The sequence below is a fragment of the Neoarius graeffei genome, chromosome 1, assembly GCF_027579695.1.
Source record: "Neoarius graeffei isolate fNeoGra1 chromosome 1, fNeoGra1.pri, whole genome shotgun sequence".
NCBI lineage: Eukaryota > Metazoa > Chordata > Actinopteri > Siluriformes > Ariidae > Neoarius > Neoarius graeffei.
Window position 1 is genome coordinate 74,735,872 of NC_083569.1, and position 13,777 is coordinate 74,749,648.

The window sequence follows — 13,777 nt, forward strand, 5'->3', positions numbered from 1 at the left end:
CTGTTGATTTCAGAAGATGAGCACCTTTTCCGGGATGGACAGACAGACATCACCAGAACATAATCCCCCTTCAGGCCTTTCAGCCAGTGGGGGATAATTAGTGCAATTTCTTGCCTTCTTAATGTGGTTGTTAAATAGTAAATAGTAAACGAGATAGAGACATTGGTGAAAGTCACAGTAATTTGCGCTAGCTCTTAAAACCGAACTGTCTGGTCACCGTACCTTATAGATCCAGAATGATAAGAGATAGAGAATGACGCTTAGTGAGGAAAAAGTTGCACCCTGCCGCCTTGAACAAAATTAAAAAAAAAAGTAAAAATTTTTTAAAGATCATGAAAATTGACAGTGTTATAAGTAATTGAAAAAAATCCTGTTTTTCATGGATCATTTCGGTTCACTGAGCCAGATCAGCACCAAGTCATAGCAATGTAATTCAGCCCAGAGGTATTCTTCATGTGAAATGTGGTGATGATTGGTTGAAAACTGAGGGAGAAATAGCGTCCTAAAAAAACATTAGGAGAAGAAGAAGAAGAAGAAGTAGTAAGTAGAAAGCTCCGGAGTGAAAGTAACAATTTGCGCTACTGCTGCTAGCGCAAATTAATAATAACAATACAGTAAATAATTCTATTTCACAACTGTAGTAATCCATATTATGTCGAGAACCGCTCAAGAAAGTAAAGAGAAATGACATCCATCATTACTTTAAGACATGAAGTGACTTTTAACTCATAAAAATAAAGAAAAGCCATTGAATTAGAAGGTATGTCCAAACTTTTGCCTGGTACTTTATGGTGAAGTATTAGGTCTTACAAAGAGATATAAAGGAAACACATTATTGCTGTATTTACATGACCAGGGTGAAAGGACACAAATCCAATTTTCTGCCTTAATGTGACACAGATTTTTAAGGCTATGCCGACAAAAAAATCCAATCTTTTCAAATCAGACTTGAGCGACTGTTATATGTGGCCCTTGCTGGGATACATGTCTGATGAGTGGCCATGTGACATGAATGAGAACAGTCAGATCGGACTTCATATGGCTTTTTCCAAACGCGTATCATTGTCATCGTTATCATCCGGTGTTGGTAGCGCAGCAAAACAACAATGTAGAACAGCAACAACAGTGACTGTGTTGTATATTCAGTGGAAGGATGGGGAATCAAGGCGGCATGGTGGTGTAGTGGTTAGCACTGTCAGCTCACAGCAAGAAGGTCCGGGTTCGAGCCCTGTGGCTGGCGAGGGCCTTTCTGTGTGGAGTTTGCATGTTCTCCCCGTGTCCGCGTGGGTTTCCTCCGGGTGCTCCGGTTTCCCCCACAGTCCAAAGACATGCAGGTTAGGTTAACTGGCGACTCTAAATTGAGCGTAGGTGTGAATGTGAGTGTGAATGGTTGTGTGTGTCTATGTGTCAGCCCTGTGATGACCTGGCGACTTGTCCAGGGTGTACCCCGCCTTTCGCCCGTAGTCAGCTGGGATAGGATCCAGCTTGCCTGCGACCCTGTACAGGATAAGCAGCTACTGATAACAGATGGATGGATGGATGGATGGATGGATGGATGGATGGATGGATGGATGGATGGATGGATGGATGAGGAATCAATCAACCAATTAATCAACCAACCAACTTTATTAAAGTGTCAAACTTATAGCCAGCCACAAGTAGTCTTATGCGTGACTTAAAGGAAGATACAGAATTTGCTTTCCTATCATTACGATCTAGTTTTGACTGCAAATATGGGCCAAAGTATCTAAGTGAAAATTGGGGAAATTGGCCATTTGGGGAATCGATCATATGACAATAAACACTTTGAAGCAAAACTGGAAGGAACCAAGCAGTGTTTCAAACAATCACCTTTGAATTCTAGGTGCGCATGTGAGACCTTGGGAGGGACAGGTGAGCTCACATTAAAGACAGATATAGATCACATCATGACAGACAGATCCGATCTGCATCAAAAAAATCCTAATTGTGCAAAGATGCCTGTAATGTAACTCGATAAATTTTACTTGCCCCCTTTAATGTGCTCTTGCCCCTTTATGCCTATCCAATAACTAAATGCATACCACTGCATAAATCTACTCAATGGCTTTGCCCAGTGAAGCTCAAACAAACTCAACACACTCTATAATGCTGAAAAAAAAATCATAAGCTCTCTGCATTCAATCAGTCGACAGCAGTGCTTATGAATATGATGGCAGAGGCACGTGCTTCAGATGCTAATCAGATGTTTCTACCATAGTCCTCTTGAGCTTCTGGGCCACTGTCATGTTTTTGTTGTTTTCCGAACAGTAAGCCCATGTGGATCTGTGTGTGTGTGTGTGTGTGTGTGTGTGTGTGTGTGTGTGTGTGTGTGTGTGTGTGTGTGTGTGTGTGTGTGTGCGCCTGTGTTTGAGTGTGTATCTCATCAGAAATCTGCACCAGGCCTCTATTTAGATGACAAACAAAACAGACGTGACCTTTCAGTTCGAGAGCAGATAAAAAAAAGAGAGAGCGAGAGATGGATGGAAGGATATTTTGAATGCACAATGTTAATAATGTCAAAAATTGATACAGTATTCCAGGAAACTGAAGTAGAGTTGCAGAATAAGCCATAGAGAGGCTTCTGAAATGGCGAGGAAGATAGAGTGTGATGAATGATACGCAGACAGAGAGAGAGAGAGAGAGAGAGAGAGAGAGAGAGAGACTATTCTAACCAACAGTGTTGATAGCTGTGAAGAGTGTGTTTCTGCCTCTACATGGCTGTGTGTGTGTGTGTGTATCAGGACCAGGCAATTGTGCAATTGCTACGGTTGATAATAGCTCAGCACTCGAGCAATGTACCTCACTTTAAACTCTCTCACACACACAAAACTGTTATGGCGAATATGTAATGACGACATGGGCAGGATTCAAAAACGAGTGTTGAGTTAAACTGAGCTCCATAATGATGTCCATCACCTTATAGTGGAAACATACTGTATGCATACAGTTACATATGTGTGCAGACATTGAGCTTACATTCAGAAGTTATCATCCCGATAAAGTGCTTTTATTTCCATTATGTGCAAATTTTTCTATGGCTGTTGTTCAGCTTATTTAAATAATCTTGGCTGGCTTTTTCATGGTAGATCAGGTATATTCCATTCAGCTAGCATGATACTGAACGAGTCAAAGACGAGTAGCTGAATGGAATATACCACGAAAAAAAGCCATTATTATTATTATTATTATTATTGGGCGGCACGGTGGTGTAGTGGTTAGCGCCGTCGCCTCACAGCAAGAAGGTCCGGGTTCGAACCCCGTGGCCGGCGAGGGCCTTTCTGTGTGGAGTTTGCATGTTCTCCCCGTGTCCGCGTGGGTTTCCTCCGGGTGCTCCGGTTTCCCCCACAGTCCAAAGACATGCAGGTTAGGTTAACTGGTGACTCTAAATTGAGCGTAGGTGTGAATGTGAGTGTGAATGGTTGTCTGTGTCTATGTGTCAGCCCTGTGATGACCTGGCGACTTGTCCAGGGTGTACCCCGCCTTTCACCCGTAGTCAGCTGGGATAGGCTCCAGCTTGCCTGCGACCCTATAGAACAGGATAAAGCGGCTACAGATAATGAGATGAGATGAAATTATTATTATTCATATACATTCCTTTCGGGTATTCAACGCGTCTTTCTCTTTCAAAATTCTCTCAAAATCTTTGGTATTTAACGCAGCAAACCTGGCGGCCATGTTTGTTTACAAATTGTCACAGTCGCTCGCTAGCACGGACGTTTTACGTCTCTGACGTGTGACGTCATGTTGTCTTGACAACCGTGCAATATCATAAACCATATTCGACGCTCATTCTCCATTGGGTAGAGTGACGTAATACACACAGGCTAAGCGATATGCTAACAATATTGCATTCTGTCAAACCAAATGAATGAAACCCGCTAGAAGGGAATAGAACACATGTTTTTATTCCATTGAAAAAGTGTCCTGCATGTATAATAATAAACTTTATTAAACATTATTAAGTTGATCTTTAAGGAAGTATACAATTTCAAACGTGCTATTTTGTAGTTGAATTATGTTGTATTAAAATTTACAATAATTAAAATAATTAAACAGAAGACACAAATTGCAGACACAATCCATCTGTTTCAATTAATCATAATGTGCAAGAGCTGGCCACTTACTGTAGCTGGGTTCCGTAGTTAGCACCAACACGTAACCTAACAATCTTCATATCATGCATATTGTTCCCATGGTAACCATGAAGGTCATGTGAAATCATGTGGATGTCTTACTTGTATGACAGGTTGGAATAATGGGGGGAATATCAACTAAACCTACAGTACTGTGCAAAAGTCTTAGGCACCCTATTTTTTTTTCCAAACAGACTTTATCGATTTCTATTTTATGACTTCTACATTATCGAGTCAGCACAAAAACATTTTAGAGTCCAAACGTTTGTTTTCCAGAACAAAATTAAATGTTACAGAAAAAAAAGTGTGTGTATCCGAGTAGGATATTACATAAGAGAGCACTTTTCAGATTAAAAAAGAAAACATAATGAAGGCTGCTGGGTTTTGGTGCAAAATGAAGAAGCGAGTGTGAGAGTCAGAGTGTCCAGGAGAACTGTGGCTGCTTCTGTAAGATGCTCACTAAAACCTACAGCTCATTTCCGCATAAAACTGCACTCATTGTACCGGAGACTACTATTTTTTTTTAAGCAAAGTGTCGTCTCACACCAAATATTGACTTTGTTTGATTTATTATAGTTTACTGCTATTTATAGAATTATTTTTAATGTTGAAACATTTCATTTCATTATTTTTAAGCCATTTTTAGTCTACAGCATTTCTTTACACGTTCCTAAGACTTTTGCACAGCACTGTAGCTCACTTGCATTAGCCGGCTATTAAATTATAAATTATTTACCTACTACTGTATAACACTATCATTTCAGTATTGACTTCAATAAGATTATATTTATCAGCTGCCAGTACACTGAAGGACTATCACTACAGTAGCTAAACATTGTCTACATAACCGAGATGGACTCTTGGTTTCTCAACAGTTCTCTGATGACTAATGTTTCTAGTTTTTTTTTCCAGAAGTTGGACTTGACAGGAAAAATCTTCTATTGTAAATGTTAAAAGAGTTGCTAGCTGGTTTCACAGTGCAGCATATCTGGGATCCTCAAAGGCCCTTTTGCAAGGATAATCACCTCTAGGTGAAAAGCTGATTCGCAAGGACACATACTGATTAAGGATGAAACTTTATTTTAAAATATTCAGTATCTGGGCGAGTCTTAAAAAACTGAACGATGTAATAGTAACCAAGAATCGCATGACTAGCATGGTTGTTGGAAAGTTTTGTGGCAGCAGGTTATGAGGGTTTGCTCTTTGCTTTGCATCAAGACACGTTCACTATTGGAGCATCTGCAAGGCTTAAAGCGATTCAACTTGGTTTATTTTTTATGCATACAGTTTTGTGCAAGCATTTCAATTTAAAACAAAAAGACATTTCACCACCCTCATTAGCATCTCATGATGTAATAACGCGACAGTGTTTTTAGCCCAATGTCATGGTAAATGTGGAAATGATTTGACACATCTGGACAAACTGAGGTGGGACGGCACGGTGGTGTAGTGGTTAGCACCGTCGCCTCACAGCAAGAAGGTTCTGGGTTTGAGCCCATTGGCTGATAGGGGCCTTCCTGTGTGGAGTTTGCATGTTCTCCCCGTGTCTGCATGGGTTTCCTCCAGGTGCTCCGGTTTCAACAGTCCAATGACATGCGGTTAGGTTAACTGGTTACTCTAAATTGCCCAGAGATGGGATGCAACCTGTAGAGAGTCCCATCGTCTCCACTCTCTTGTGTTTCCATGGAACAAGATCCTCCCAGGCCAAGCAGTGTGCATCAGCATTGCGAACTGATCACCACTTGAAACAAATTCCTAGCGAAAGGTTCCAAGGTCATAGCACCCTGCACCTTGATCTTGGAAAGGATGCTCAACCTCAAGCTACGACTACAAACTGAGGTGCTTTTTAACCCATCTCATATACAGGTTTGTTTCTGCTTTGAAAAGATAAGAGGCTAATTTTAATTACAGCTACAAAGTGTACAGCTTACTATATGGGAACATTATGAGTACAATCCAACCATTATCCGTAACCACTTATCCTGTGCAGGGTCGCAGGCAAGCTGGCACCTATCCCAGCTGACTACGGGCGAGAGGCGGGGTACACCCTGGACAAGTCACCAGGTCATCACAGGGCCGACACATAGAGACAAACAACCATTCACACTCACATTCACACCTACGCTCAATTTAGAGCCACCAATTAACCTAACCTGCATGTCTTTGGACTGTAGGGGAAACCGGAGCACCCGGAGGAAACCCACGCGGACACGGGGAGAACATGCAAACTCCGCACAGAAAGGCCCCCATCAGCCACTGGGCTCGAACCCGGACCTTCTTGCTGTGAGGCGACAGTGCTAACCACTACACCACTGTGTCGCCCCTCATGGAAATCTGCATTCTGAAAAGACTTAAATATTCAAACTTTCCAAAAAAAAAGTTTTTACACCCACACGACAATTCGGTAAAGCAATGTTTTGCAAAACTGAAATGGAAATACATTTTTAGTCACATGCATGACATGACAAACAAATGGAAATGCTACCTTTCTGAATACAAAGCCTTCTATAAGGACTATTGCGAGAGGTGAAAACCCAGCTTCAATCACATATCAGGTAATGGAAACACAGACCAACTGCGTTGTAAAAAGATTTTTAAATATCACTTCTGTTGTGTGCAAAACTGTAGCTGAAACCCAGCAAGTGACCACGAATGTGCGTTTCTGTGTGAGTGTATGTACTCACTTTGTCCAACTTTGAGCACCACCTTCATGCCTTGTGTGGCACACACTCCTCCTCTCATGCTCTCCAGCCCCTGACGCGTGCCGTCTGACGTGGCTGAGGAAGAGGAGCAGACAGAAGAACACACATGTGAGGATGGAAGTTATAGCCACAGCTATTATACAGTATTCAGCCATTAAGAACTACACTGATCAGTGAATTTCTGTGCATGAATTTATGAGACTGAGCACACACGCATTCTCCTGGTAGATTTCACCCTCTGCTGTAATGACACACACACACCTCATTCACGCACAGTCATTCAGCAGCACTGAGTCACAGTTCTCACATTTAAAATTCGCACACAGGGAGTACACAAATAATCAGCGCAGGGTTGCAGAACTAAAAAAAAAAAAAAATGTTCTCGTTTAGAGCTTCCCTGGAGGACATTCATTTCCTGGAGTGTAACCCACACCACACACACACACCTTGACCTGGTCAGTGAGATGCTGAAGTGGGCCAGCATGACGCAGAGGTGAACCTGACTGCACCTGGCTTACTGGAGGACTAAACAATGCTTAAAGCAAGCCTCAGCCAGGCCGTGAATACTGACTGTTAAAGGACAGGGTGTCCTTGGTGCAACTTTAATAAGCAGGAGAAAAATGGAGAGCAAGAGAGAGAGAGAGAGAGAGAGAGAGAAATGTACTTATATACACACATTAATATAGCGCTTATTTACTGATGGCTGGAGAGATAGAGAATGAAATGAGATCGGAGAAAGGTGAGGCACTCATCCACTGTCCCTCTCTTTCTCTCTTTATCTGAGTCTCTACTGGAAAGTGCTATGTTTTTTTCCATTTAAAAAGAAACCACTGCAGCTCGGAGTTCAAATAGGGCCTGAGGGCGTCACACACTCGCCAAGGATCCACCCGATAAAAAAGAAAGTCGCACACACGCACGCACGCGCACACACACACACACACACACACACACACACACACACATATATATATATATACAGTGGTGCTTGAAAGTTTGTGAACCCTTTAGAATTTTCTATATTTCTGCATAAATATGACCTAAAACATCATCAGATTTTCACACAAGTCCTAAAAGTAGATAAAGAGAACCCAGTTAAACAAATGAGACGAAAAATATTATACTTGGTCATTTATTTATTGAGGAAAATGATCCAATGTTACATATCTGTGAGTGGCAAAAGTATGTGAACCTCTAGGATTAGCAGTTAATTTGAAGGTGAAATTAGAGTCAGGTGTTTTCAATCAATGGGATGACAATCAGGTGTGAGTGGGCACGCTATTTTATTTAAAGAACAAGGATCTATCAAAGTCTGATCTTCACAACACATGTTTGTGGAAGTGTATCATGGCACCAACAAAGGAGATTTCTGAGGACCTCGGAAAAAGCGTTGTTGATGCTCATCAGGCTGGAAAAGGTTACAAAACCACCTCTAAAGAATTTGGACTCCACCAATCCACAGTCAGACAGATTGTGTACAAATGGAGGAAATTCAAGACCATTGTTACCCTCCCCAGGAGTGGTCGACCAACAAAGATCACTCCAAGAACAAGGTGTGTAATAGTTGGCGAGGTCACAAAGGACCCCAGGGTAACTCCTAAGCAACTGAAGGCCTCTTTCACATTGGCTAATGGTAATGTTCATGAGTCCACCATCAGGAGAACACTGAACAACAATGGTGTGCATGGCAGGGTTGCAAGGAGAAAGCCACTGCTCTCCAAAAAGAACATTGCTGCTCATCTGCAGTTTGTTAAAGATCATGTGGAGAAGCCAGAAGGCTATTGGAAAAATGTTTTGTGGACGGATGAGACCAAAATAGAACTTTTTGGTTTAAATGAGAAGTGTTATGTTTGGAGAAAGGAAAACACTGCATTCCAGCATAAGAACCTTATCCCATCTGGGAAACATGGTGGTGGTAGTATCATGGTTTGGGCCTGTTTTGCTGCATCTGGGCCAGGACAGTGTGCCATCATTGATGGAACAATGAATTCTGAATTATACCAGCAAATTCTAAAGGAAAATGTCAGGACATCTGTCCATGAACAGAATCTCAAGAGAAGGTGGGTCATGCAGCAAGACAACGACCCTAAGCACACAAGTTGTTCTACCAAAGAATGGTTAAAGAAGAATAAAGTTAATGTTTTGGAACGGCCAAGTCAAATTCCTGACCTTAATCCAATGGAAATGTTGTGGAAGGACCTGAAGCGAGCAGTTCATGTGAGGAAACCCACCAACATCCCAAAGTTGAAGCTGTTCTGTATGGAGGAATGGGCTAAAATTCCTCCAAGCCGGTGTGCAGGACTGATCGACAGTTACCGCAAACGTTTAGTTGCAGTTATTGCTGCACAAGGGGGTCACACCAGATACTGAAAGCAAAGGTTCACATACTTTTGCCACTCACAGATATGTAATATTGGATCATTTTCCTCAATAAATAAATGACCAAGTATAATATTTTTGTCTCATTTGTTTAACTGGGTTCTCTTTATCTACTTTTAGGACTTGTGTGAAAATCTGATGATGTTTTAGGTCATATTTATGCAGAAATATAGAAAATTCTAAAGGGTTCACAAACTTTCAAGCACCACTGTATATATATATATATATATATATATATATATATATATATATATATATATATATATATATATATATATTTGTGGTAAGGCATAAAGGGAAAAAATCCAGGAGGTTGAAGAGTTCATATGGAGGAAATCTTACAGAGAGAAAATGACTTTGAATAAACAAAAAAACAAAAATGAATCAAAAGAGAAAACTCAAAGAGCATCACTGGCGGATATCAGCATACGCAGTTGATTTCAGATAATCGTCCGTGTCTAAAAACTAAAAAACCAGCATGCAAAACAGTTCTCGAAACCAAACCCAACTTGGAATGGTCGCTTCTATTTTCTGAGTGCCGTTGCATTCTTTGAACATTAGCAAAGGAAATTCAGCCACAGTTGTTTGCACCGTTGTAAATCAGGAAGCCGTACAGATGCCAAGGCCTTAAAACCGCAAGACGCCTATGACGCTACGCTACCACTCCTGCTTTGTCCAAAAAAACAACAAAAACAACAACAAGTATTACTACTTCAATTCACAAATGTGAACGGAAGTACATTCAAAACATTTGGGCCAAATTAAAAAAAAAAAAGGATGAAAGGCTGCATAGCCAGATGAGCTGAACTGCATTTAAACAACTCGGAAGGTTGTTGTTGTTTAACTGTTCTGTGTGCAGGATCGTAGGACTCCACATCTTCATATACAAAAAAAAATAAACAAACACGCATTGGTCACTGCGGTGGTGACTGTGTAGAATCCCGAAAGCCAAGGCTATGAGACACGAATTCATCCTCGTAGGTAATAATGTGCTACTTTTGGCAACATGTTGCTCTGACTCACATTTTCAGGGATAAAAGAGCTTATTCTAAGACATTATGAATAATCAGTGTTTATACATCGTAGTGTGCTTTGGGCTCACTCTTGCATAAGCACTTTCATTATAAAGCTGACTGATGGCTCCATCACATGCAGGGTTACAGGAATTTAAAACAGACTTGTTGAGAGAGAAAATTAAATATAAGTGGGGAAAATAATGAAAAAAAAGAAAGCGGGAGACAGAAATTGAGAGAGAAGGCGGGGGGGGAGACATTGATTTTCTTTGACAAGCTGTTTCGGACACGAGTGATAGGAAGAACAGACACGTGAGGGGCCCAGAGGAAACACAAATACGGAGATGGCAATGGAGAGAAAGACATAGAAAAGACATGGAAAGGGAGAAAGAGAGGTCGAGAGAGAAATAGAGAGAGAGAGAAAAAGAGGGCAACAAGCTGACTCCCGGCGCTGGTTATTTGTGGAACAACAACTGCTCTTGGAGCGTAAAATACAACCTGAAAAGACACAGAAGGGAAAGAGAGAGAGAACGGTAAAAGAGAAGAGACGGAGCAAGTTGTGACAGCTTGTTTGTAATGTTTTTACAAGGAAAATAAAAAAAAGCAGAAATGGAGAGAGGGGGAAAAAGGAACGTGACAAGAGGGAGGACAAGGACTTGGGCTGAGATGAGAGAGAGAGAGAGAGAGGGAGAGAGAGAGAGAGAGAGGGAGGAGAAATGAGTAACTGAGATGATGATAAGCAGTGATAGGAGGATGTAGAGAAAATGGGAGGACAGAGGATCCTGCAGAATGTCGCTGCTCATAAAAACAAGAAAAAGGAAGCGAGGTGAAGATGAGATGAGTGCAGAGGAGGGGAAAAAGCTACGCTAATGAAATAACAGCACAGTCAGCTGCACTTAGCTCACTGCAAACAGGCTAACCAAGACTGACAATTACAGTTAAGTTCACTTAGTGGATGTCTGTGTGTGCACGTGTTGGTATTTATACATCTTACAAACGTACAACGTTTCTCCAGGTCACTGGGACACTTTACAGAGAGTGTAGAGTGACTCTTTAATCCCAGATCAGGTCAGGACAAGCAGCTAGTGAGTTGAACGTCATGTCGATGATACGTAAGGAATAAAATGCAGCACAGTTTGCTGTTACAGGAAGATAATCAACAATGACTTTGATTACTTTCAAATATTGCCATGCCTTACATTTAAATTCATCTTAAACCACAGCAAAATGGCAATGATTATTTTTTATTAAATTAAAAAGAAACATTGTTTTTTTTATCCTTTTATAGTTATGCTTACTGCTGTGGAACATCCACAGTATAAGTTAGCTCCTATTATCACTTTATACTTTACATATTTCTAAACAAAACAAAATAAAATCCAGCTTGTCAAATTACCAAGAAACTGCAAAACCCTCCATCATGAAGACTTTCCTATGTTCACAAAGTTACAGCTTTTCCTCTGACTGCAGGGCTCGACATTAACGGTAGTCCAACTGTCCAGGACAACCAAATGTTTGGTCCTGACAAGTCAAATCTGCATCTGCCTGTCCAACAGGACAAGTTGAATAGCTGTTGGAAATCACCAAATTATTTTATATTATTCATTCACCCTTTTTATATTAATAAAGTTCCAACGTTAATTTATCACATACTTCATAGTTTGTGACAGAGGAAGAATATAGGTTAAAAAAAAAAGTTAAAGTCCTTCCCACGCCTTACAGTACCTGGTATTCCTAGGCAGTCTCCCACTCAAGTACTAACCAGGCCCAACCTGTATGGTGGCGCATCGGGCGGCGCCGATCTCCGTTTCCATAGCCCTCGGCCTCTCGCCTATTACATAGCTAGGGTTACAGTGGGGGGCTAGTCCTCTGGTAACCACGAGAGTTTAACTTCCCATGCACATCTGTATTGCAGCGTGCCTTGCCAGATGGTAGTAGGTACCATTTTTATGATGGTCTTTGGTATGACCCGACCGTGAATAGAACTCACGATCGAGAGGCAGACACGCTACCACTAGGCCACTAGTCGGTGGAAGAATATAGGACAAAGCCCCAATTGATTTTCAAGCCCTTAGCTTTGGCATAGATTTTTTTTACACCAGATGTCCTTCCTGACGCAACCCTCCCCAATCTATCTGGGCTTGGGACCTGCATTAAGTATGCACTGGCTTGTGCAACCCCAGTGGCTGGGTATTTTTACCTAATCTTCATTCTCTGGGGGAAACCGGAGCACATGGAGGAAACCCATGAAGACATGGGCAGAACATGAAAACTCCACACAGAAAGGCCCCCGTCGGCAGTGGGGTTCAAACCCAGAACCTTCTTACTGTGAGGTGACAGTGCTAACCACTATACCGCCGTGACACCCTTAAAAAACTAGTTAAATCCCCTTTGTGATCCGGCCGTGTTATTGTTTATGAAATTCCGGGGAAGCTGAGTACAGCAGGTGTGTGTGTGAGAAAAAAAAAAAAAACACGTTGTAATATCTAATTATAGATTATTAGACTCTGAATTCATCAAAATCGGAGAAATAGTGATCAAACAACTCAATAAAATAAATATCTGTGGTGAATCTTGATTTAATTTGGACTTTTTGTTGTATTTTTCTTTTGTGTGGTTCACATTAACCATCACTAATGTCGTAACATATTTCGGGGGGAATGTTACGACAGTGCTGAACAAACTTATGGTTTGTTTTCATTCACAGTGTGATTGTTACCTTTATCATGTCCAACTTGTTTTCTTTCTGTTTCATTTCTTTAAATTCATTTATCCTGCAGGTTTTACTGGATTAACCAATATTTAACTTTATTTCCTCCAGAAGCTTTGGATTTGGGTGAGTGTAACTCTTAAAACTGCATATCAGGGAATGGGTTAGAACAACATACACACCATAATGGGGCATTAGATAGTTTTTGTTTATTGTTACAGATAAAGTTTGAGTTTTTTTGAAAAATTAGAAATCATAAAAGCATATATGAGTAGCACGCTGTGTGAGCACAATCGCTATCAAGCGCGTTAAAATGTAAATAACTTTTCTAGAATTTCACCAAAACTCATTGAATTTTCAGCATTGTAAGAGAACTCCCTAAAGTATTATTCAGCAAAACCCCAGAATGATAGCACAAATCTCGAATTTTTAACAGAATTTTAGTTCTTAAAATTTAACGTAATTATGGACGTCACGCGTAACATTTACACCCATGAAAAATCACTTTGAATGCTGTTTTGAAAGTTTTGATCAAATATTCTCTATAATAAAAAAATCGCTTAAATATTATAAACACACATTCTTTTAAAGTATCAAAAAATAATTTTGATAAAGCAAGGAAATTCGGAAGAAAATTTGTTTTTTCTTTTGCTTGTTGTGCGCGTCACGCTACCAAAATCTAACTAACCCCTTCACGAACAATTCCAACTTTCATGGACTTGTAGCGTGAATAAACCTTTCAAAAAAATATATAATACTTCTCACCCAGTAAATTAGAATCCTGGTGATTTATATCCTCGTAGCTTCAGTAGATCTAGAGAT

The 13,777-nt window shown here is 40.7% G+C and overlaps 1 protein-coding gene across 2 annotated transcripts in view; it reads right to left on the bottom strand.

Annotated features, from left to right (window-relative positions):
* Window positions 1-13,777, bottom strand: part of efnb3b (ephrin-B3b) — a 127,217-nt gene that overhangs the window by 11,196 nt on the left and 102,244 nt on the right. For both annotated transcript variants that reach the window (XM_060925024.1, XM_060925081.1), the window contains exon 3: window positions 6,839-6,931. In XM_060925024.1, coding sequence (XP_060781007.1) covers window positions 6,839-6,931 — 93 coding nt within the window. The remainder of the gene's footprint in view (window positions 1-6,838; window positions 6,932-13,777) is intronic.